This window comes from Coffea eugenioides, chromosome 2, assembly GCF_003713205.1.
Source record: "Coffea eugenioides isolate CCC68of chromosome 2, Ceug_1.0, whole genome shotgun sequence".
In the NCBI taxonomy this organism is placed as follows: Eukaryota; Viridiplantae; Streptophyta; class Magnoliopsida; order Gentianales; family Rubiaceae; genus Coffea; species Coffea eugenioides.
Window position 1 is genome coordinate 32,588,767 of NC_040036.1, and position 26,177 is coordinate 32,614,943.

General features: G+C 34.3%; 3 protein-coding genes across 4 annotated transcripts; 1 reads left to right on the forward strand and 2 right to left on the reverse strand.

The window, feature by feature from the left end:
* Positions 1-401: 401 nt before the first annotated feature.
* Positions 402-4,472, reverse strand: LOC113759512 (cation/H(+) antiporter 28). The gene is made up of 4 exons (XM_027302088.1): positions 4,338-4,472; positions 2,605-3,597; positions 1,596-2,186; positions 402-1,013 (listed from the first exon to the last, which is right to left on the reverse strand). Exons 1-4 carry the CDS (start codon positions 4,470-4,472, stop codon positions 402-404), a joined length of 2,331 nt encoding a protein of 776 aa, XP_027157889.1.
* A 2,055-nt stretch (positions 4,473-6,527) lies between these two features.
* LOC113763639 (peptidyl-prolyl cis-trans isomerase FKBP42) lies at positions 6,528-13,776 on the forward strand. 2 transcript variants are annotated; one of them, XM_027307520.1, is made up of 8 exons: positions 6,528-6,712; positions 6,784-6,897; positions 8,990-9,178; positions 11,052-11,141; positions 11,985-12,169; positions 12,268-12,390; positions 12,488-12,640; positions 13,141-13,776. In XM_027307520.1, the coding sequence occupies exons 2-8, from the start codon at positions 6,855-6,857 to the stop codon at positions 13,465-13,467; spliced, it is 1,110 nt and encodes a 369-aa protein (XP_027163321.1). In that variant the 5' UTR covers positions 6,528-6,712; positions 6,784-6,854; the 3' UTR covers positions 13,468-13,776. The 2 variants fall into 2 exon arrangements, with proteins under 2 accessions (XP_027163321.1, XP_027163322.1); XM_027307521.1 differs by having other exon boundaries at positions 8,996-9,178.
* Positions 13,777-15,422: 1,646 nt separating this feature from the next.
* On the reverse strand, positions 15,423-15,782 carry LOC113759513. The gene has a single exon (XM_027302089.1). The coding sequence runs from the start codon at positions 15,780-15,782 to the stop codon at positions 15,423-15,425; it is 360 nt and encodes a 119-aa protein (XP_027157890.1).
* Between the last annotated feature and the right edge of the window lie 10,395 nt (positions 15,783-26,177).

The window sequence follows — 26,177 nt, forward strand, 5'->3', positions numbered from 1 at the left end:
GTAATTAATGGTTTTTGGAATAATTACATGAATTATAGTTAAGTAACATGACAACATTCTAATATATGTTACCCTCAATTTGTAGTTCCACTCCAAAATAGATTCAATAGGCACTAATCAAGTATATAATCTTAGTGGCCAGCACAAGTTAGCTCAGATGATAAAGACAAACCATTTTCTCAGAAGAAGTCGTGTGTTCAAATCCCTCTGTCTAAATGAGGGTAATATTGGCGAGACAATGAGTAAAAATCTTGTAAACAACCCCTGGTCCTAGGGGCATTACCCTGACTCGTAGTGGTATTCAGAATCGAGTCCACCTAAACTTTTTTCTACCAAAAAAAGGTAAATAATCTTAGTCCTTAAATCCCCCCTAACGTACTTACCAATGTAATTTTGATTTTTCACATGACTGAGAATTCCTCATGGAGGCCATCCAATTCACTTTTAAGACTGTGCTGTTGAATTATTAGAACAGAAGCTGAGATTGAAAAGTCAGGAGCTGAAAGAATGTCTCCAATTGGACCTAATTCTGGACACTCTTCCCAATCATTCATCCCAACTGTCAAAACAGAATTTACTCTACCACCTCGCCCTACAATGAACAAGCCATATTGTCCTTCAAATGATCTTAGTGTCGAAAAAGTTTGTCCAGAATTTATAAGGTACTTTTCCATATAAGCTACACGACCTCCTGCCACATGCCTGTCATAGAATTCTGCAAAACACTCATCATCTACCTTCATTTCTTCTTGATGCTCAGTGCTGTTGGCCTTTGCTCTGCTGATTTTTGATGAAACACTATCTCCACTGACCTCTAACAAAAAACGGATTACAGTTAGCTTCACTCCTGGATGTCGAGCCACACGACCAGCAAAAGCAAGTGCTTCACGGTCATCTTTGCCTCCAATAAAGATGACTGCTGCGGCAAGAGACGTAGTTGATCTGGAAATTGTTGTTGATCCAAGACCGCGATCTACTAGTATTGCCACCGAGCATGGGGAGTTCCGAAGCACCTATAGATATTGAATCAAAATGTATGGTTGACAGAAAGAATAGGTTAATTAGGATTTAGGGTCTTGCATATGGTGATCTTTTTTAGGGACTAAAAAATAGTTTTAAGGACTAAGTGTTCCAAATAGAATTCTATGTGGTGATCATTTTATAGCATTCAATAGTTTACAAGATTAGAGACTTTTACATCCTTTATGAAACAACTATCTAAAATGGCGGATGATGACAAAGGCCCTAAATGCCCTAACGCCCAATACCTAAACATGTGGGTGTTCGTCCCATGCTTCCAAACAAATAACCAATAACACTTATATTCCATATAATTGTTCTAGGACATTTGGAGCTAGGCTTGTCCCATAGTCGCCTTTCAAAACATTAATCTCAAGTTGTCTATAAAATGTAATTACTTTACACCTGCAAATAAAGTTCAATGGTTTCATTAGCTATCCCAAGAAAATTCCCTAACAATTTTTTTGATTAGATCACTGCATGTTGTCATGTAAACGATTAGTCCCAATTTCACATAAATTAAAAAAAAAAAAAAAAAAAAAAGAAGATCAAAACAAAGTATGTATCTTATGTACCTTACGATTCACATGTCGAAATCCCGAATGACCTGCGTTGAGCCTCCCATCTGCCTCTAGATGCTTATGGAATGGTAACACAATGAGGGAAACATGGAGGTCTTCCGCCAAAATACACACATCTTGATGCATATTGTTGATGGTTGAAAGTGCAAGCATTCGTCGATGACTAATGCCATCCTTATCTTCGCTCAAATAAGCATCAACAGCATTAGTAATTTGCTCTCTCATCTCTCTAACTTCAGGATCGGTTACAGTTATAGCATCTGCTCCTTGACCATGAGTAAGTGTAGCTGCAACTTTTTCAGTTAGCTCAACCATGTCAGTGATATAAACCACTATACCAGGATCGGCTGGCCCCCGAGAAATCTCCATGAAATTTATAGCAGACATGACATTTTGACTCCCACGAAGGCAAAGTAAGATTCGAAGCTCATTCGTGGGTTGGAGCCATTGAAGTGCCATTCGCTGTGTTGGAGATCGCTTTCGTGCGCGTTCAATTATTTTTGCTACAATCAAGGGGGCATAGACGACCGTAAGTAAAGCTGAAAATACCATCGCTATGCTTGTGGAAATACTTGTGAGGTTAATCTGCATTTGATCATGAGAAGGAAATCCATTTGTTTAGACATTTTTACTTTGCATTATATAGCAGTAATTAACTTTTTATTTTTTATTTTTGCTTATCTGTATGTTAAAAATATTTTACTCAAATAGGATTATTCTTTTTATAGATAACAAATGCATGACAACTAATATGAAATTCAATTTTTGTATACGTGTTTATGCATTCAACCGTGATAGTGTGCACACAACACGGTTAGTAAATATACAATTAATTCTTAAAGGTATAGTGTTTTTCCTTTCTGTTGGCTTTTCAAGGGCAATGCCTAAACTTCAATTAAGATGCAACCACTAGACAAAAAAGCTATTTATACATACAAAGATAAGGATAGCTTTGGAGGGGAAAAAAAGAAAGAAAGAACTAAAATTTAAAGTAAATACTTACGCTCCATGCAGTTAGAGCCAAGTACACTTGGAAACGGCCCTTGATGTTGAGAAGCAAACCTATAGCAACTGATTCTGGCCAATGGAATCCCAAGAAGACTCCAGACACTAATGATCCAAGAACCTTCCCAACAGTAGAAAGTAGGTAAAGGGAAAAAAACTTTCCCCAAGTATCTAAGTGGCTAGCTCGAGATCTGGAAAAGTCAATTTGTAATCCTACCCAAAAGAAGAAAAGTGGATTGAAGATGGTGGTAATAAAATAGTTAACTTTTCCAATAATCATCCTTGCTATCCTTCCATCTCGTGGCATGAAGACGCCAGCTATGAATGCGCTCAACACCTTATTATAGCCTCCAAAGTTAGGTGAAAACCCAGAGATTATGACAATATATGCAATGGAGAGGACTAAATGTGAGCCTTTCATTGGTTTCCCTTCTGGATTTTCATGATTTACCCAATTCATGAATACGGGAGTCAACTTGGCTGCTAATATTATCTGGATGGTTAACGTACAAATCATAGAGAGAATAACCAATGACTTTCGACTGCTGAAACTGTTGTAAGGATCAAAGAAAATGTACCCAAAAGAAATGAGAATAGTAGATATCAAGTCAGAATGTACTCCAGCAGAAACCACAAATCGCCCAATATCTGATTTGCCAATCTTGAGATCAGTTATTAAGCGAGTAAGTAAAGGAGAGGCAGTACCAGAGAGAATGGTAGCAAGGCAGAAATTGAATATATAATTTGGGCTTTCAGGAAATTTTATAAACGGAGTGAGTAAAGAAGCTAAAACAAATGTTGTAAGAACTGCAGAGGAAGCCACTTTTGCCTCACGAAGTGGTATTTGAGAGAATATAAGTGGATCTGTTTCTAATCCTACAACAAACATGTGGCAAATCATGCCAAAATCAACTACAAAATCCAGGGCTTGTACGATCAACTTGTCTATCTGTGGACGTACAAATGGTAGGTTGCTCAGAAAAAATCCTACCTGCATTTCAAGAAATTCTGTCAGTGTTGTATAAGTATATCAAATCAAGCACAAAATTTGAGTTATGTGATTAATTTAGCACATTTTTTTTTTGCTTGTGTATGTAAACTGTTTGAGTTCATTTGTACAGTTCATATCAAAGCATTAGGAATTACAAGAAAGATTATTTTCCTAGCTCAGTATTTTCATTCCTTTTTTCGATAAAATAGTGTATTAACAACTCTTTAGTTGACAAAAATTATAAACCATGTGCTTTTGAAGATAAAATTTTATTGTTCTCTAATTACTTGAAACTTCAATGCTCAAGAGGGAATTATTTAAATTAAAGTTAAAAAAAAATTGAATTGTATAGTTCTCTAACTACTTAAATTAAGTTGAAACTTCAAAGCTCAAGAGTGAATTATCTAAATTAAAGAACCAATGAACAAGTGCCCCAAGAAAGACATCTTTGTTTAGGTTGCTATAGTGGGTATATTTCTCAGGCCAATTTAGTCTTGTGGCAATTTTATCCCCTATTGCATGGCATCTCCTCACAAAAATTAAATATATTGAACACAAACAGAAACTAAATACAAACATTTGTCTTTCCTAAAAACACATAATGCAATAATTTGTATAGGAGGGAGGGAGGGAAAGAGAGAGAGAGAGAGAGAGATAGAAAGATTTACAATGCACTCAGAGATGAGTCGAGGTTGAGAGAGAGGCCGCAAGAGAATGTGTAGGAAGTTGCATAAGAATACAATGAAGAAGAAACCTAGCATGTAACCTGCAATGCGTGCCACGGTCATTCCAGCTGACTTGCAATCCCCAGGCATCAAGTTAATAGGCATCAAGTGAATATTATTGTAGCCTGTGCTTTCATTGTTACTATCCATGTTTAGGGATCTCAATTCACTTCAAAAATATTGTATGAAAATTCTTTTATAATTCCCAAAAAGATCAATCCTAAGAGCAAAAAAAAAAAAGAAGGGATGAATTTAACACTTCATCTTCACTAGATTATAACATCAAGTCTACATGAATATAAAGATATTCGATAAAGATGGTGTAACTAGTTTACAGAGAGAAGAAGAGAATGAGGAAGACGAATCTAGTTGTACCTAAATGAATTGGACCTAAGATGGCCTAAAGAAACGGAGGTTGTTTGTTCAGCTCCAAGTCTCAGCCATAAGTTAACTACATGGCCTTAGGTGGTTATGTGGTTGTTTCATTATTTTTTTACATTTACTAGTTTGTTTGTACTAGGACTAAGCTGACATATTATTTCATATTTCAGCTCTTCTATTAAGTTATTAATTATATTAGATTAATTAGCTAAAAAGGGTTTTTTTTAGTGGATGTTATACGAGTAACGATATGTTTAAAGAGACACATGAAATTTATAATTTTATGCTAAAGAGATGATAATCTAAACTAACTCGTTGAAATTTGTCACAAAGCACAAACATGGCCTGTGTTTGGATAGCTAAAATATCTTAAATAATATTTTTCGCTTGCATCATAAATACATTTTCAACCCGCCTTTTTATATTTTCAATAACCTTTTTGTCTTACATACATCACATCACAAAAAGTGTTATAGTAATTATTCTCTTTTTAATAGGGTTAATTATATCTAGCGCCTTTGTGGTTTGACCAAATAATTATTACATCCCTTTGAAAAATGACAATTACCCCTTTTGACTTAACCAATATTGGATGGTGTTAAACTTCTACTTGTATAGACAAAAATAGCCCTTTTAAATTTAACAAGATTTAACAGTATAAGTAAAAAAAAAAAAAAAGATAAATCAAAGAAGCTCTATTTTCGAAAGCTAAAGACGAAATGGCCAACAAAATCCTGTAAACAAATTGGCCACCAATCTCTATTCCCCAAAATACCATAAACACCAGTTTTGCCAATCCCACCATGGGCTATGAAATCCGTTATTCTTTAACTTCATATTCTAATCCACAAGCTCTAAATTTGTTTGAATTTGCATTCCTTTGTTATTTTCAAAGAATTTATGGGGCCACAATATCAATAAACAAAGACAAATTCAGTTATTGACTACAGTAGAAAATTACTATGCTAATGGCACAATGAAAGTATCGAGCCTTTGCTCATTTTGTAGATACTACTTTTATCTCAAACAATACAATCCTACCGTTTTAACCAAAAAAAAAAGGGACTACAGTAAAAAAAATCCACCACTAATACAAGTCAAGAATTAGCCAAAACTCACTGAAATTGGGCTCCCAATTTTATGGTGCTGGCTCTTCAACCATGAATTGGAATCTACATCTTGCTATTCACAACCGTCCCAACTAGCCAAACCCAGCCTTGTGCCATTGCTACCCTACATTTGTGTGCTTGCATCCATTATGTGCGTTTGGAGGCATTTTTTGCCTCAGTGTCATGTTTAACAGTTTAAGTGAATTTGAATTATGCAATCTCATGGCTTTTCTCCTTTCAATCTCTTACCATTTTTCTTTCTTTTTTTTCTTTTTTCCCATCTTTTGGTTTGTTACTAATCTTTTGTTCATCTATAAGGGCTATATTGGTTTTTTAGACTATTTTTTAAAGTGATCGGAACTAACAGTCGTTAATTTACTAATAGAAGAAGATAATTGTATGTTATAAAAATGCAAAATCAAAGTAGGACAACCGTTATATTTCAAAGGTCGAAAGATCTATTCATAATTTAGTCAAAAAACAGGGAAGGTAAATGTGATTAACCCTTTTTAATATTTATGAATTTGATTTTTTTAATAAATAATTATTGTAATACCTTATATTGTGATATGTATAATACAAAAGTGCATAAAAAATATTAATTTATGGTTGAAATATTCAAAGGCGCTTTTCAAAAAAAAGTGTTTTTGTTTTTTTTTTTCCTCTTTAAATTGCCGCACGTCGCACTTCATTATTGCGAGAAGCACTAGACAACTTACAGCAAAAATCAGCAACAGTCAACAACTCACCATCCATCTCCGTCGCTAGGCCACCGTCCCCCCAGAATCCACCGCCGGCCGGCCGGCAGCCGGACAAACTTGCCAAATTTACCTGTCTAGGCCTAGCAAACATCAACTCCTCCTCCTCGACAAGGTTAATCAAGAACAGCCCCATCAACTGGTGAGGATCAATCCCTGGCAACCCTCAAATCCATATTGCTTTTTCTTACAAATTTGGCTTGAATTTGGCAGGGAGCTCAAGGACCCGATTTGGTTATTGTGGGTTTTGCTTTATTACTTTGAAAAGCTAATTTATTGGAATAATGGTGGAAGTGGAAGAGCAGCAGCAGCAGAGCCAGTCAACTGGTATGTATCATTTGGGATTTTCATTTGGTTTTCAAGAATGGTTCTTTTTCTAAACTGTTTTCAGTATGCATAAATCAATTCTTTCCGCTTGATCATTTATGGAATGAAACTGTTTGTTCTACGCCGGAAATTTTGGTATGCAACTGCATTGAAAAAATAGTGATGAACTTTGTAATATGTGCCATTACTGTCTGACCATCTGGAAGTTGAAATGGTCTTTTCTTAGAAAATCATTATGTTAGATGATCAAGTTTTGACTCGTGAGATTAACAAAACAACCTGCTGTTATTACTGTAACTGTAACTGATGATGATTAGCCGCTGAAGCACCCTAAGACAAGTGAACTGGTTTCCACAATTCATTTGACCCGTAATGAGGTTAAGTCAGATCAAATGGATTAACTGAAAATAGAGCTAGGCTTATGGGAAAATCAAGGCACCTGATTGAGGGGCATTCTCATTGGTCTGTGTCACCTAATTTTCAAAAGGGAAAATGACCTGTTTCATCCCTTACATTTCGCAAAAATATTCTTTTCGTCCCTCACTTTTAAAATGAAGCAAATTCGTCCCTGACATTTAAAAATTAAAACTATTACATCCCTGAACCTAATTTTCAATCTGAATCAAACCATCTAATAACCCAGTAATAAATTTTGAAAATAGAATTGATAGATCATTCAGTCAACTTCATCATATTCATATGACATTTATTAATCCAAAAAAATAAAAATTATAACATAAAAGGTCATTCTTTGTTTTGGAATAGTAGAGTTTTTTTTTGGATAAATCTTTTCATGCACAGTTAGTATATCTGCTTGCGAATCTAGATGTGTATCATACATATAAAATTTGGTGTTTAAATTTAAATTAAAATGATATGGCGGTACATAAAACCATCAGTGTATATAATGATAATGTAGAAAAGATTAATCTTTCTTTTTTATGTTATAATTTTTTATTTTTTCTTTTTAGGTTCATTAAATTTTACATGAATATCAAGTTGAGTTAACCAAGTGATTTACCAATTACACCCCCAAAATTTGTATTCAGGTTGATTGGTGGTTTGATTCAGATTGAAAATTAGGTTCAGGGATGTAATAGTTTTAATTTTTAAATGTCAGGGACGAATTTGCTTCATTTTAAAAGTGAGGGACGAAAAGAATATTTTTGCGAAATGTAAGGGATGAAACAGGTCATTTTCCCTTTTCAAAAATCAGTTTCTTTTGATGTTTGCAGTTGCTTTTTTGCCTGCATTTAGATTTTTCAATGGGTAGAAGCTAAAATTGAGAATCCACCCAATAGTTGCTTTGCTGATTCTGATGAATTAGCTTTTTGCATAATCTACAGCAATCGAGTAAAACTCCTGAAATGGACAAAATTGGTCCACAAATGTCCCTCCTGGACTTCTAACTCCATTTTGTTCAAAATGGGAATCTATTGACATGGGTATATGACAGAAATAGAGTTTCTTCTTCATTTTTTTTTTCATCTAATTTACTACCAGGACTAAATGTAATCCTTTGAAAACTAGTTAAATGTATTGTATATGGGAACTGCATGGAAAAAACTTCCGTAAAAGAATAACTTTCTTGAGTTTGTAGTTTTAGTTGGTATACTGCAACAAACATGCAATGTCAAGTGTATTCACCTTTGATGAATTTCTGTTAATGGTCTGTGTTCTCTTTGCTAATCTAGTAAGAATATAGAATTTTCAATTCCACTGATCTTTAGTGATTTAAAGTTCTCATATCTAGAAAATTGTGAAGTTAGACCTTCATGATCTTTCCAGGGGAAATTCTGCTGTTTTGGGATTTTATAAGTTATGTTTTTAGTATATATTTAATTATTACTGAGAAGTGGTAGAATTTTCTGAATCGTGGATAAGAACTGATACAGGTGCAATCATTTTTCTTTGTTGTATTGAAATAATACAAAATCTCAGGTACATTAATGTCCTCCCTGCATGTGTTTTCCTAACTTAGTTTGCTGGTTGAAATGCAAAAACATCCTTTCATGGATTTCTCTAATTCAAAGAACAAATTTGTATTCCTTTGGAGGACAAGTTTCTTGCACTAACAAGGTATTGATTGCAGAAGCAGAGGCAGAGACTGGGAGTGAAGTTGTGACTGAAGGATCTAGTGTTGTTCATGGAGACCCTCCTCAAGATGGTAGTGGTCCTCCCAAGGTTGATTCTGAAGTGGAAGTACTCCAAGAAAAAGTCACAAAGCAAATTATCAAGGAGGGTCATGGCCAGAAGCCATCGAAATACTCAACATGCTTCTGTAAGTCTGCACTGTGAATCTTCAGAGTTTTTGGCTTGCGTTTCAGGTGATTGAACTTTGGAATCTTCTGCTTTCATTTTACATATCCATTTTGAGAAAGCGAAGTCAAATGATCTTTTGCAAGTCATCAAGCGGTTTGTGATATCCCATTATTCTTCTAGCATTGAATTGATGAAAGGTTGGAGTTTCACCAAATACAGTCTGAGTACTCTCTTCCTAATTAGTACAAGATTGAACTTTATTAAATTGCAGAAGATGTAGCAATCAAGATCAAGCTTGCCAAGGAATTAATTCTAACTAATATTAGTTGATGAAGCAGTTGCAGATGGTTTTGGGAAGATTCTTTGAAAATCTTTTCAATGGTATTATTTGCACAAAACATGCTTCTCTTTTGCTGTAAATGACCAAGTCCAGGTGAAATACTTGTGCATAAAAAAAAATTAAAAAAAGTGACATGCAAGTTGAATGATATTTTACCACACTAAGCATAAATTGCTGGTTTTTAATTGAAGACTAAGATAAGACTGTTTGAACTAGCTTGATTGATAGTACTGCATTAATTGTTCGAACCATGACCAGTTGTGCATACACTATTAGATGCTTTTGTTGATGATTCAACTTTTGGTTGCTTCATTCACATAGAAAAAAATTTTGTTGATGATCTTGGGGCAATAAGCAGGAGAAGGCTTCATAAATATGCTAACTCTTCTGATTATAAAGCAATTGTTTTTTCCTTGTTTATCATGCGCACAAAGTTAGACTTCATTCGCACAAAGTTAGACTTGCAGATGATGATGAAAAGATTCTTAAATTTTTAGTTAGTTGTTCATGACAAAGCTTAAACTTTTATAGCGCACAAGGCAATTCCTGCGCTTCCTGCAGATTAAGTTCTTAGTATGGAAGAAAGCCAAGTCTACTGCTGCAAGAATTCAATGCTAAGGGCAATGTAGCCTCTGCAGCTGTCACGCCTTCTATTTTGGGCTTACCCTTTTCCATTGGTATGATAATGACATGTTACTCATGATAATAAGAGAAATGAAGACCTTTGCAGTTCACGGCCTTGTTTGGATGGTGATTTTTCATAGAAAAATTTTTACGTATTTCGTGAACAGATTTCTCAGTCTCCTTTTTACCTCACATACATCAAATCACTATGGTATATTTTTCTACAAAACTCAAAAAAATAGCAATCCAAATGGGGCTGATGTTATAAAATTTTCAATAAATTATAATGCATGAGAATAAAGGATTTTCCTTCTAGAAATTATTCCCATATTCAGGGGTAGTTCAATTCAGTCTGTTGAGATTGAATTTTTTGGCAGATGTGACTATTCATGTATAACAAACTACTGGCTGATAGTTTATTCAATTAAATTTTTTATCAATTAGAAAATAAGAAGTTAAAAAGAATTGATGGAAAATTTAATGAACTAGGACATAGAGTTTCTTCATCAAAAGTCGAAATTTAACCAAGTTTCTACTTCTTTTTTTTTTTTTTTTAATTACAAATTCTACTTACTTTGTTATATGTCATGGTTTAACTCCTTACTATGTTTTGGACCTTCAGAGTTCAGTATCTCGTTACCTTCTTGTTTGTTTGCTAATGAATTGAACAGTAGAGTTTTTTTTAAAATTTTTTATAGAAATTAGATGGAGTATGACTTCATTGCTCCAATAAATTCTTGTTGGTGGTATCAGTTATTTGCCTTCAGAACTTGTAGTTTCACTGTGATCTTAGCTCTTAACATGTTCATGTTCTTCATTGGTGCTAAATTTGTAGCCTCATAAAGTTTTGACCAAATGGCAGCAGAGTAAGCTTAATATAATTTAGTCATCATATTCAAAAAGTAGAGTAACTCCATTTTGCTGGCAGTGCACTACAGGGCATGGACTGAAAGCACTCAGCACAAGTTTGAAGATACATGGCAAGAGCAACAGCCTCTTGAGTTGATTTTGGGTAAAGGTATTGTCTAATTTTACCTTTCAAGAGTGGGTTTTGTTTGATCTTTCTTCTCCTACAATCCTTTTATTTTGTTGAAGCAATTTTATACCTCCACGTTCTATGTAATTTTTTGATAATATGCTTCAGTTATCATTATTCTTGTTCATTGCCCTGATCTATTCTTTAGTTGGTGGAGAAATTCAAATAACAAGAATATTTCTTGAATAATCTAATTGAAGAACTCATTTCTTGATGAATCTAGTTGAAGAACTCACTCAGTCTTAAGTGATTTTGTCCACCAACCGTGGGTAAGTGTAAGGAGCTCTCAGTACTCCCAAGAAGTCGGGGTTTGACTGTCCTTACAACATTCTGTGGTCTATCTTCTCTCAATGATTCGAGGCACTCTTGTATAGAGCCTTAGCTTTGGTGCTAACATAAGTGTGCTGGAGTCTTTCTAGATATAGGTAGTGTGACGTTGGCATAATGTTCCTTGCCAGGATGTCATTGGGTAGCCTACCTACCCTTGAGAGGATGGAAAAAACATTTTGTCCTCCCTTACACATAATATGGCATTATTGTGCCTGTGAACAGATCCACTTCAAAACAGCAGTTATACTGTGATTATCTGTTTTTAAGAGTTAGTTTATGTCTAAATGCTAAAGTGCTGCTCCAACCTCCTTTTCTCCCAAAAACTTCTGCAAGAGAGAGATATACATGACTGTTCATCATTATTCCTACAGATGATGATAAACTGACTCTGATGTTTTGGCATGACCGTACACCCTAATCATCAGATGGTTTTGAATTTTCCAAGTTCAGTTAGTGCTTGGTATGACGCAAATGTTCCTTCCTCTTTGCTTCCAGAGAAAAAAGAAATGACGGGCCTGGCTGTCGGTGTTGCCAGCATGAAATGTGGTGAACGTTCTCTGTTACATGTTGGTTGGGAACTAGGGTATGGGAAAGAAGGAAACTTTTCTTTTCCAAATGTTCCACCCATGGCAGATATTATATATGAAGTTGAGCTAATTGGCTTTGATGAAACTAAAGAAGTAAGTTCTTATGCTGCTTTGTGAAGAATGTTTCTTCTCTTTTTGTTGTGCTTGAACAATTTATCTGGACTTGGTAACCTATGTAACTATTTAAAAAGGGAAAAGCTCGTAGCGATATGACTGTAGAGGAAAGAATCGGTGCTGCAGACAGAAGAAAGATGGATGGAAATGATTTGTTTAAAGAAGATAAATTGGCAGAGGCTATGCAACAGTATGAAATGGTAACACACTCTTTTTTGAGGTTTTCTGATGACTAATTAGTTCTATTGATAGTCAAACTTGTACTTAACATGTTTTGATATCCTTTGTATGTCTCAGGCAATAGCATATATGGGAGATGACTTTATGTTTCAATTGTTTGGTAAGTACCGAGACATGGCTTTGGCAGTAAAGAATCCCTGCCACCTTAACATGGCAGCATCTCTGATAAAGCTCAAGCGCTTTGACGAAGCCATCATGCATTGCAGCATTGTATGTATGCAGTTTCTGAAATTTGCTATTCCTGTAGAGATTGTTCCTGTCCTCGTTGTCTTTGCAATTTGATATTCCCTTTGTGAAGAGTTTTCCTGTTCTCTTTTTCTCCTTTCTCGGGTGCAATCACATGCATACCTATCTGGAGTTTCATTTTTTTAGCTGCTGTTGGCGCTTGCATTTTTATATGCCAACTGATCTGCTTGTGCTATTCTTTACATTATTCTGTTTTTTATATTGCTGCCATTTGTTTATTCTGGCTCTACAGTGTAGCCTCTCCCTCTCTCTCTCTCATATCCACATACATATGAACCTTTTGCTCTTCTTATTTTTTGTGTACTTGAATACATCATTGTACTGATGTAGATATGTATATTGTGATGTCATTTCTGTCATTTTTTCTATTCTGGAACTACAATTAACTCTAGCATTTGAAAATTTGTATTGACAAAAGATTGGATGTTCCATGATAAATTGCTGGATCAAAATTTGATCTTCAGGTGTTGTCTGAGGATGAAAATAATGTCAAAGCATTGTTCAGACGAGCGAAAGCTAGAGCAGAACTTGGGCAGACAGATGCAGCTCGAGAAGATTTCCAAAAGGCACGTAAATTTGCCCCTGAAGATAAAGCAATTGCAAAAGAGTTACGCTTGCTTGCTGAACATGACAAGGCTGTTTACCAGAAACAAAAGGAGCTATATAAAGGATTATTTGGACCAAGGCCAGAGGCCCAACCAAATCAAAGTAATTGGTTGGTTATAATCTGGCAATGGCTTGTTTCAATATTCCGTCACCTTTTCAGGCGTGAGAGGCACAAGATTGAGTGAATTGATCTTTGGAGCATGTTGAATTTTCTTGTTTATGAAGTCAATTAAATCTGTTAGTGGTCAATTGACTTCTTCATGCATTGCAATACCCATAGCCTACATATTGGTAACATTGAATTCTGTTTATGGAGTCAATGTTTTTGGTTCATTTCAAGTCTTTATGGGCATGTTAATGACGGAAACTTTGATCAAGCTAACTAGAAAAATGTTTTTGAGTTTGTAATAGTTGTATCTTTGGAGGTTGTTGCTTTTAGCTACTATTACCTTTCAATGGGTTTGTGCTTTGGCACTGTATCTGGTGAGACTTTTCGCTACCTGTGCACCTACTTTGCAAACTTGTTCTCTATCATCTCTCCTTTTCTGTTGAATAACAATCCACAAGTACTTGACAAGTTTCTTGATCTAGAGATTTAGGTACTTTTTCCAAAGCTCGTGGACACAAAATTTGAAATTTGCATACAACTTAAGTATGCATATAATGAGTAGAATGGAGGAAACAGGACAGAGAAGATGCATAGCGACAGAAGGGAGTTGAAGAAATGCAGTACAGCCAGGAGAAAATAGTATTGAAATTAACGTTCTTGATATGAGGTTCAGCTCCTGGAGCATCTTTTTTCTGGAAGTTCCTCATGGTCTTCTCAGGTTTCAAATTTGTGTTCAAAGTACCGTGTTACATATCACTTTATAACCTGATTTATTGCACAGGAAATTTGTCACTTGATATTTCAGTTGCTCGTGTGGGCATATGATGGCTGTGTGGTAAGCATTGATGGAAAAGTTTTGAATGGTTATGGTTAAGGCAGATTCAGCATGACATTTCCTATGTACTGTTTGTTGTTACTGAAATAATCAACTAACTTTTCATGTATGTTTCCTATAGTGCTGTTTGTTCTGGTGTCTTCCTACTGAGAAGATGCTTTATAGACCTGGGGAGATTATATTGCCTTGTCAGTTTGAACTTCCAAATGTCCTGAGGCTTGAGTTTTTAAAATCACTAGCGTCCCAGATGCTTGGAGTGACACCATGCAGGAATTGTCCGTACTTCTTGAATTTCCAAAACCCCCAACCTCTGCCCAAGAATAATAAAATCTTATAATGCCGTTTACCTGTATGATCTGTTTCCTTCAGTTTTATCGCCTATGTACTGCATCTTAAATTTATACAGAAGCCTGTAATGATACTTGTTTATGCTGTGGATGATTCTCTCAGGCTCATGTAAGTATGGTTCAAAGAGTCAGCCGAGTCCGAGACGACTCGGGAAAGTCATAACTGGAACGGAGCTCTCCGTTCCGATGCCGGGACGAGATGACTGCGAGATACATGAATCGCCAAAAAATCTCAAACACAGATAGAACGGTCAAGTCACACCGAGTCGTTCTGAGCCAATTCGAATTCAACTAAAAATCGAGCTAATTTTTTATTTATTTTGTTTAGCATATTTTTTGTATATTATTCACAATTTTTAGAATATTAAATATTTTAAAATTTGCATTTCGCCAAGATCGCGATCGATATGTCGAAACTGATGTGAAACGATCGATATGTCGAAACTGATGTGAAACGGTCTGAGCCACGATCGGGACTTTGAACCGTGCATGTAACCTCTTACCTAAGCTTAATACCCAATGACATAGATAAATGTTGCTTTTATTTGTCAATTAAGTACATAATGAGTTCTAAATATCGTGCTTTTGCTTCTAGATCAATCTGTGATCTACCGTCAAATTCTTCTTATGAACCTATGAAACATATGTGGAATTGAATTATTTACAAATGATTTACTTGTAATTCAAGTGGAAAACTGGAAACCATTCTATTTTCTCTCACTCTACACAGAAGTTCTACAAAACCCTCTTCTAACGAGGAAAAGAAATTGAACAGAAGTATGATAAAACCCGTTTATAGTAGGAGAGGATATACAAATCAAAAGACGAGATCCATGAAGGATTTTTCTTCTACCAAGGTTGTTGCACCATGGACACCCAGGCACAGTAAGCACAAACAAGCTTCTGAGATATATAAACATATACAGCAAATGATAAACTCATCAATGTCAAGTCTTTCCAATCACCCTTCTGCTTTGGACTCAAATTATCTCTCAATCCCTTTCCAAGCTTTTGCAGACTAAGACAAAGCTGGGGAAAGACTATCTTGTTCTCCTTCTTTTCCTGCTTTTCGTCTGAACTTAATGGATCAATGGATTCTCTGTTCTGGCAGGAAACTGAGATGGGAATTCTTGGATCATTCTTGGGTTGGAGTTGTTGTATCAAACTGCTTTTGCTGTGGAAGTAATGACCAATGAAAAGTGCAGCCATAGTGGGGAAAAAGGCATCAAGATTTTGAAGTCTTTTTGGAGTGGTTGTTGACACAAATGAAGAAGGAGGCGGTTTCGAAGAAATCTCAGTTGTTTTGTTTGAGAGTTTTGGCTATTGTGCAGAGTCTAGATAAGAGTGAGCATCACCATCAAGATAATTGCACAAAATATCTCATATTGAGAGTAGGCAATTCATGCCTTGTCTTGTGCTTTTTGACTACAATCAAATGTAGATCATGTTTGAATGGCTCTCCTGTCTTCATTCATGTTCTCTTTGTTTTCACAAAATAAGCATAATGTACATCATTTTTTATTAAATCAACATAATAATATTCACACAGTACAAAAAATTTATAGGAATGGATTTTAGATTTGTAAATAAGTTTGAAATGAAAATCAAATACTTGAGTAATGAAGTTGACTCCAAGAAAATCAGATTGAAATCCAAGAAAATATCTCAAATGAGTAAAACATCTAATATATATATATATATATATATATATATATATGGGACTTCATGATTATCATGTCCCTAGGGTTCTTTTATAAAATTATGCAAGTATAACAATTAAATGAGTTTAAAAGTGAATATCTCAACTTAGTTTGGTCATAAACTTCCAAAATTTGGCAAACTTTTACGAATAATATGATGTTTGTTCTTTACCGTAAGTCATAGACAATTTCAACGGGATGAAAATTCTATATACATTTTATATGTAGATGTCAAATGACAAATACTTAATAAATAAGGATAATAAATGTTGTAAATAAAAAATTTAAGAAAGCAAAAAAAAAAAAAAATTTAAAAAAGATAACAACTTCACTTCGTTTTTAGGCCCAAAATACAAGATAAGGTCAATTATGCTTTACCCCCCTAAACTTAACCCTAGTAACACTTCTCATTGAATTTTGAATGTATGCACTTTGCTCCAAAAGGAGATCAGTCGAATGTCATTGATAAGCTATCCTCGCCAATAAAAGTTATCTCAGAATGAATCATTTTCTCACAAAAAGTGTATGTGTTCGAATCTCACTATTAATGTGAGAGTTATATTGATGGGTGATTTGTAAGAATTTTTGTAAGCAATCTATAATCCTGAAGATGTGCACTGACCTATGGTGGTGACCAAATTATAATCCATCCAAACTTATATTTATCAAAAAATATTTGTTAAGCTATCCTCCAAAAAGATTGATAAAATGACTTTAATGTCCATGATAATTGTTGTATGGAAAATACTACACTAACCCTTATTGGTGAAACAAGGGAAAAAATGAAAACCACATTAAAGTCACAATAAAAAATAAAATAATTTTTGTAGATGAATGAATATCAAAGCATTGAATAAATAGTGTTGTAGGGCCAAAAATTGATTAAATTCTCAAATTTTCTATACTAATTTTGCTCCGCTTCTCTTTCTTCCTTTAAATTATCAAACAATTGGCCCTTATAGTTTTTGCTTACCTTGCTACTCTCTCAAAATTCTCACAAGCCCACAAAGTGCGAATTTGTGCTACATAATTTTAATATGTTTAAAATAAGAATGACGAGCATTCAAAATAAACACTTTTAAACCGAGGGGGGGTTAAGTTGGGTGGTACAGGGGGACGGAGTGTAAGTGAAAGGTCTCGAGTTCGAGTCTTCCTGTTTATACTAAAAAAAAAACACTTTTAAACCACCTTTTCTTTTTTTTTTTTTTGGCTCAACTCGAACTTCTTTTACCTTTAAGCTATATTGTGGTCACATATGTACTATAATTGTGTTCAAATAACTTGGCAGTGATTGAAAAATGGTCATTTATTATTATATATGTTGAACAATTAGTTAGGATATTTTGGTCATGCAAAAAATAATTTCATTTTTTGACCTATTTAAAAGTTAATGACGTGATAAAATGTATATATTTAGAGTTAAAGGGGAAGAGCAATTCATTCCAAGTTTCGGAAGGCAAAGCGTAATTAACCCCCAAAAAATGACGGGTTTGTTTGGATTGCGATTTATTTGTCAAAATATATTTGTTTACATCATCATTACAATTTCCAACATACCTTTTTATCTTTTCAATTACCTTTTTATCTCACATACATCACATCACAAAAAGTGTTACAGTAAAAATATCTCTAATAATTCACAATCCAAACAAACCCGACGTATTATTGGCCAACTGGAATTTGTTACCTGTCACCGCATTACGCGCACAATGCTCTAATTGGTACCAATGAGAACCAAAAATCCAAATGGATATTCAGTGGCTCGGGGCCTACAAATTGTTCAAATCTAAGAAGAAAAACACCCATCACCAAACACATTCAAATACACCTAATTTTTTTTAATATATATATATATATATAACCCTATTTCCCTCTTTTTCTTCTACCCATCATCTACCAATCACCTACCACCACCATACATCACAGCTAGGGATGGCAATGGGGGCGGGTGCCCCTCTCGGGGCGGGGGTTGGGGCGGGGGGTGGGGCGGGGGCGGGGGGGAATTTTTCCCCCCCGCTTAGAAACGGGGCGGGGGGCGGGGGGGTATACCCCCGCCCCATCCCCGCCCCGCCACCCGCAAAACAAAAAAAAAAAAAAAAAATATATATATATATATATATATATAATTATATATAAGCCAAGCAAAGCAATAGTTGAGCAGAAAAGAATTGATTACCCACAACCTTATCAATCTGCTTGGTATATGATACATAGCTACTTGTGCCTAATACACTATGATCTTTTGTTACAGGATTGTACGATCATTACCGCATTGTAAATGTTCTAGGTGGGTTCTAGGTTCTTTTACTATAGTCCAGTAATCTTAAATTGCATCATCCTTTCAAAATTAGTGAGTTAAAGCAGGACCAAAACCACATACTTGCAAAGCATATTCATCAATTGATTCGCCTCTGATTGGCTTCTCACTCGAGGGCCAGCCTCATATTTCCAGGAACTTTGGAGTTTGCTATGAGCTCTTAAAGCAGCTTCAAAACTAGGAATTCGCACTGGATACTATCATGAAAATATTTGATCAAAGTCACAAATTTGATTCTTGGACAAAATGTTGTTAGCTTCAACACGAACTCTGGGATGCAAAATCCTATGAGCAGAACTACCATTTCCGATTGGAAAAGCTCCTTGACCCAAAATTCTCAATTTATTCATGTGTTTGGGGTAATGATCATGAAGATTTGGGAATCTACGTTATTCTCAATATAAAATTTTATTAACCCCGCGGGGGCACCCGCGGGGGAAGCGGGGCAAGGCGGGGCGGGGCGGGGCGGGGCGGGGGGAGCGGGAGGCGGGGGACGGGGGGAACTAATAGGCAACGGGGCGGGGGGCGGGGGAGGGGTCCCCCGCCCCAACCCCGCCCCGTTGCCATCCCTAATCACAGCCCTTGCCCCTCCTCTCTCCTCCATCTTCCCTTTCCTCCCCCTCCTCTCTCCTCCCTTCTCCTTTTTCCTTCTCACTCTTTCCCTCTCACTATGTCTTCCCTTTCTTCCTCTTCCCTCTTTCTCCCACCTCCCCACCCCCTCCTTTGCAACCCCCTCTGGTCAGGACCCGTTGCGACCATAAAGGAGGAAGAGGGGGTTCCGGGACAGGGATGGGGAAGAGGGAGGGTTGGTGGGGTGGTAGGTGATAGTGAGTAGTGATGAAGTTTTTAAAATTTATAAAAATACTTTACTAGAATTTAAATTCTAAAAATATTTTAAAATATATTCTCAAAAAACACTATTAAAAATATTTAGAGTAAAAACTTTTCATGCATATTACTAGAGTAAAATATATCAAAAAACGTATATTATTAGAATAAAATATTTCAAAAAACATCCCAAAAAACAGTTAATCAAAACGGAGTCCAAGTTATCAACTTGTTAAAGGTAATTGGCCACTACGTCTCACAAGTCTAAAATCTATTGTGTAGTTAAAAATCCATAAGATGTTATACTATACCATTTTGTTCCGAGACTTTTTTTCTTCCTAACTTCTTATATAATCCAATTGGTTCTTCTTCAACTTCATCCAAGTAAAATGGCTTTTTCCTTTTTTATTACCCTCCCATCTTTTCTTTTCTTTTTTTTTTTTGTCAAAAACGATAACTGATTTGTACTGATCATAGAAACCTTTAGACTTTAGAACAAAGGCCCTCATTTCTATATAAAAGTGCATTACTAGCATAGAAGTCTCCGTTTGGATTGTATTTTTTGTTATTTTTCATGAAAAAATTACTGTAATATATGAAAAAAAAAATAATAGAAAAATATGACCACGAAAAATAACGTAATTTTCTGACAGAAAATGGGAATCCAAACTGGGCCGCATCATCCCTCATCTTTCTTTTTTTCAATTTCAAATGTGAAACACAGGATTCAAAAGTGTATCTGTGCTGTCATTCCTCTTTCATTTCTCATCTCTCTTTTTCTCAATTTCAACTGTGAGATACAGGATTCAAAAGTGTATGTGTGTTGTCATTTGTTTAAGAAAAAGGAAAAAAGCAATTACGAAACGTCAGAAAAAACAAGCGTCAGAAAAGCAATTATGAGGCGTCCAAGACATTTCAAAGAGTCAAAACCGTCTATTTCTCCTATTGGCCATTTGGATTCGGACCACTCAACCAAATCAAACTTCACATGCTCTTGTCTGCCTTACCATTGCTGCCAAGTCGTCCTTTCTAAAAATGGTCAAAGTAATTTCTATGGTGCTCCCATGAATATTTCTATCGCTTATTTCCATCCATGATGCCAACAATGATTAGACAGGGTAACATGGATGGAGGTGGAAATTTTGACTACACGGGCCAACTTTATTGATGAATTGGCTGTACTGTAGAAACCTCAAAAAGTTACTTTTTTTTTTTTTTTTGTCGACACAGGGGATGTCCGGGTCAATCCTTACGGGGCCCGATTAATCCCCCTGCGCTCCGGGAGAGGAGGCTCCACTCCACACCGAAGACGTAAACAACGGGACTCGAACCCTGATTGCTAGGTAAGTGGTCATACCCTAAAGAGGAGGGAGCACACCGTCCGAACTATCCCGTGGGACCTCAAAAAGTTACTCGTTCATGAAAAGAAAACACAAACAGTCTTTACGCGTGCAAAAATCAGGTCGGGACCATGAATTTATTATTGATTTTTCTGCAAATTGTTTTTTTGAAAAATATTAATTTTTTCTAACAAGAGAGAGGATTGAGATTTTAAAAAAAATGAAAATGAAAAAATCAGAGATTTGAATTCAGAATTTCTAATTTATATATCTTCACGAGATCAAAACTTTCCCCGCGACAAGTGGTTGAATTTTACTGTCGTTGAACTACTTCTTTGTTAAGGTCTTTTGAATCTATTGGAGTATAAGAGATTATACTCCACTACCAAATTTTAAAAAAAAATTTGATTTGGCACATACAAAAATATGCATGAAGAGTATGCACATTTTAAAAAAAAAAAAAAAATTTCCACTACCAAATTTCTACAATTAATACATCTTTAACCACAAAATGATCCAAAAGCTATCTTACATATGATTTGATTTGGCACGCATTAACAAGTAATCCTACAAAATGCTTCCTTAATATACTTAGACAAAATTAACTTTAATTTTTTAGCCTTTTTCTCAAGATGCGGTCAACTTTTTATGCGTCTTGTTGGATTTTATGTTTCACGTAAATATATTTTTCAGTCACTTTTTTTACCTCATATACATTAAATTAGTATAGTATATTATTCTATAAAAACTGCTAAAAATAGCAATTTAAACAGAGTTGCATTACTGGCAAATACCCCAGTTAATTGAACTCAAAACAGTCCAATTATTGTCATATCTCTTCAATATCTATTGCCCATCCAATTTGGATCTAGTTTGTTAGGTGTAGACACCAAGAAGTTTGGATCCTTCCTTCTCTTTTTAATGATCTGTCACCTCATTCTAGCAAGTCTTTGACATGTTAAGAGTCTCTTCTCCTTAGTTTTCAAAATTTCTTGGGGTTGAACTATAATTTCTAATTTTTGGGCTAGACTCCAAAGTTCAAGAAACAAATGAATTCTATAATCACAATTTTTGCCATTAATTATCATATTCATGCCTAATTCACATGTTCTCCTATTTGTTTGACTGCCATGGGTAACAATTTTACGTGCCAAGGGCAGAACTGTCGTTTTAGATACATACAATATAAAAAAAAAAAATCCCACAAAATTACCTCTTCCGAGTCCAAATTGCATTTAGACTTGAGAAGGATAATTTTGGTATTTTAAGAAATGGCTGTGGAACTGAAAAATGGAATGTGGCATTAACAGCTTCCCAACTTCATGCATGATTTTACTTGCGACTTTTCTTACTAAATCTTAGCAAAATGATGCAAAAAAAAAAAAATGCATTTACAGTATAGTATGTTTTCTAGGTGCTTCATAGTGTCAAAATATCATTTTAAATAGGGGGGAATCAAGCTATTAAATGCTAGAATCAGTTTCTCAACTTTACACTTTGATAGGCACAAGTTTGTGTTCTCAAATTTCTTAAAGTTTTGGGGCTTTCAGATTCTTGCCTTTTTTTTTTATATGTATAATGCAAGACTTGCTATAATTTCTAATAATAGGAAGTGGGATAGAAGATTCGTTACGACAAGTATACATGGTGGATCTTCGTATGCTTGCAACAACATATCACAAAATGGATGGCAATTTTCTCATTGTCTTATTAATTTCTACTGTCGCATGTTACATATGAATTTTGAATGAATATTGACATGCCATAAATGTGATAATTATGTCATAAAATATCTTGCGCTTTCCAAAATGAACGAAAGTTGAAGCTGATATCTACCTGTTTACCTCCATTGGATGTATGCACGTGTTACCTCATATCATATTTAGCCATAGTTTTGAACAATAGAAGGGATATAAATGAGCTTATGAATTCGGTACCTTAGTGTTCAATCTTGTTTATTCATTTTAATGAGTTTGAACTTCTGTTTAAATTCAGATTGTTTATTTATCAAGTTTCAAATAAACAAAATTTTATTCAATTGAACTCGATCGGTTGAATTTATTTAATTATAGATTTCAAATTTTAAACTAATTGAGTAAAGCTCAAACCAACAAACACTACATGTTATTCATGTTTGAGAAAATTAGTTAGCGAATTAATTAAGACTTACCAAGTTGAGCCCGATTTGAGCATGAATAGCTTGTTTGACATGATTAGTTAGCGAACCAAGATCTTATCAAGTTTATTTTGAATTAATTATGGGGAAAATGATCGGTTTCATCCTTCACATCTCACAAAAATATTCTTTTCGTCCCTCACTTTTAAAACGAAGCAATTTCGTCCTTGACATTTAAAAACTGAAATTATTACATCCTTGAACCCAAATTTCAATCTAAATCGAATTACCAATCAACATGATTACAAATTTTGAGGGTGTAATTGGTAGATCACTTGGTTAACTCAACTTGATATTCATGTGAAATTTAATAAACCTAAAAATAAAAAATAAAAAATTATAACATAAAAAAGAAAAATTAATCTTTCCTACATTATCATTGTATACACTGACGGTTTTATGTACCGTCATATCATTTTAATTTAAATTTAAACATCAAATTTTATATTTATGATATACATCTAGATTCGCAATCGGATATACTAATAGTGCATGAAAAGATTTACCCAAAAAAAAACTCTACTATTCCAAGACAAAAAATGGCCTTTTATGTTATAATTTTTTTTTGGTTTAATAAATGTCATGTAAATATGATGAAGTTGACCGAGTGATCTGTCAATTCTATTTCCGAAATTTATTACTGGGTAATTGGATGATTTGATTCAGATTGAAAGTTAGGTTCATGGATGTAATAACTTTAATTGTTAAATTTCAGGGACAAATTTGTTTTATTTTAAAAGTGAGGGACGAAAAGAATATTTTTACGAAATATGAGAGATGAAACAGGTTATTTTCCCTTAATTATTGAATAAGTTGATGAAATTTTCAACCCCAAAAGCTTGCATTGTGTTAACAACAAAAGCCAAATTTAAAGATAATTTCTTCTAAACTCAAACTAATGTTCATTGTGAAGAAGATTTAGAATTAAAGTTATCTTTCATCTTCTTTTCTCAAATGTTATAACCCGCATTCACCAAAGCCACTCAATTTTTAATTTTTTTTTTCCTGAGTATGGTTCTTAACCTATTTTAGAACAAAATCATTTTGAAAAAATGTACCACACTAGTTCCAAAAATTTAGAACCATTGAATAATGCATATAGGCACTTAAAAAGAAAAACCATTTGGCTACAATTTCCCCCTACAACTCCCAAAGAAACCAAAAAAAAAAAAGACAGATCCAAGGCCTCTACTTGGCAATTACACCGTGTTAAACATTAACACAATCAAATATACTATAAGAAATATAAGTAAAAAAGAATTATCCACAACTTTTGATTTGTTCTACAATTTGAACTTATGTCACCAAAAAAAAAATTCCATTCTTATTTCCTTTGATTCTAATAAACTAACTACTCGTTTAATACAAATAACAAATAATTGTTGAACTTAGTGCTCTGTTTCATTTTGATTCGAAGGAATGAAAAGCATGGAACTGAAATAACTCATTAAAAGTGCTTTTTAAAAGATTACGCAGTACAATTAGGTCGAATGGAATAAATATTCAACGGCTTGTGAATCTTCAGGTACTGTTGTATTCAACATTTGTTCAATTACTCTTTTACCTGCAAATGCAATATAGGCGTTAGGTTCGGCAATAATGATATCACCCAATGTACCAAAACTGGCTATTACTCCACCAGTAGTAGGAGATGTAAGGATTGATACATAAAATATAGGGGGAGGGATAGATTGGGTGGTTCAAGAAAAGAAATGTAAGTAAGAAATTTCAAGTTCGAGTTCTCCCACTTACGTTAAAAGAAAAAAAATAATGTACTACACTAAAATAAAATAAATAAAGACTAAGATAAAAAAATATTATAAACATAACAACTTTCTTCTAAATTAAACTTAAAACTCAATCCCAGCTATCCAAATTCATCTGTAAATACACAGAGTCCAGACTGAAAAAACCTTATCATAGTACGATTCAATCCCAGCAATTGATAGTATTTGATGAATGAAAATCCTCTAAATAAAGGGATAATTTAAAAAACCTCCCTCGTGGTTTGTAGCAACATCACTTGGTATCTCTAAAATTTGAAAAATCTCACCTACCTCTCTTCGGTTCAACTTTTATATAATATTATCAACCCAATTCAAAAAATATTATTAAGAAACATATTTGGAGAGAGGAAATGTTTTTCATACCAAAATTGCCCTTGTGTTATCCTACTATTTTTTCAAAAGCGAATATATATCACTAAAAGGTTGAAAATAAAGACAAATAGTGTGAAAACATAGTTTTAAGAGGAAAAATATGTCACTAGGTATTTTTAAGGTACAAAAGATTCCTATTTAAGAGTATGTTTAAGGTGCTTCAAGCTAAAAAAATTATTCCGTTCAGTGTAAGGTGTTTATCATTAATTTGAAAAGTTTTATAAATTTAAGAATTTTGAACTTTTCTAAGATTTTTTTTTTTTGTACAGACCAAATGATTTGAATATCAGAAACAAACATAATGTCTAAACTTATATTTGCAAACTCATTTGAGGTGCTTTAAAAAATGTAAAAGTAACTTCAAAGTATTTTTTGGATGAATTTAAAATTTTATAAATTGTTTAGAATTTTTTAATGTTCTAACCTTTTGTCTAAATCGATGGCTTGAAAACAAGAGAAAGATAATTTATTAACAATATATTTAGAAACTTATTTGAGGTATTCTCAAGGCACAAAATGTTATTTCTTTTCTAATTACAACAATATTTTATTATGTATTATAAAAATATTGACTTAAAAAATTGTAAAAGCAACTTCAACCTGATTAATAAATTGTAATTCTTTAGGATTTAACGATTTTTTATGAAAACTAAAGCTCCACAAGAAAAGTGCAATTTTGGAATAGAAACGTTTTACCTCTCCCAAGATGAATTTTCAAATTATATATTTTTGAAACAAGTTGATAAAATTACAAAAAGTTATAAGGTAACTGTGAGATTTCTCAAAATATATATTATTTGCCTCAAATCTCAGGAGAAAAATCTCTAAATATCCTAAAGAAAACTGTGGAGCCCTTGGTGACAAAAAATTTTCCTAGATCCCTCCTAGTCCTTGACCTTTGCTGCTTTGCATTGATAAAGAGACATATTAGTGCACTGATTAGTCTCCAAAGACCAAAGTACAGCAGATTATGACGTGGAAAGGCAGCGGCAAGTCTACTTTTAACTTTCAAACCACAGTTGACTAAAGACCTCCAGCTAAAATGCGCCTCGGCGTATACTACACCACCCAATGCCTTTGAAGC

Coding starts and splice junctions, on each gene's coding strand:
- LOC113759512 (XM_027302088.1), bottom strand. CDS start 4,472: ATGGATAGTAACAATGAAAGCACAGGCTACAATAATATTCACTTGATG. Junction 3,598..4,337: donor TGCTAGGTTTCTTCTTCATT/GTATTCTTATGC, acceptor CTTGAAATGCAG/GTAGGATTTTTTCTGAGCAA. Junction 1,014..1,595: donor TTCGACATGTGAATCGTAAG/GTACATAAGATA, acceptor CAATATCTATAG/GTGCTTCGGAACTCCCCATG.
- LOC113759513 (XM_027302089.1), bottom strand. CDS start 15,782: ATGGCTGCACTTTTCATTGGTCATTACTTCCACAGCAAAAGCAGTTTG.
- LOC113763639 (XM_027307520.1), top strand. CDS start 6,855: ATGGTGGAAGTGGAAGAGCAGCAGCAGCAGAGCCAGTCAACTG. Junction 6,898..8,989: donor GCAGCAGAGCCAGTCAACTG/GTATGTATCATT, acceptor TATTGATTGCAG/AAGCAGAGGCAGAGACTGGG. Junction 9,179..11,051: donor GAAATACTCAACATGCTTCT/GTAAGTCTGCAC, acceptor TTTTGCTGGCAG/TGCACTACAGGGCATGGACT.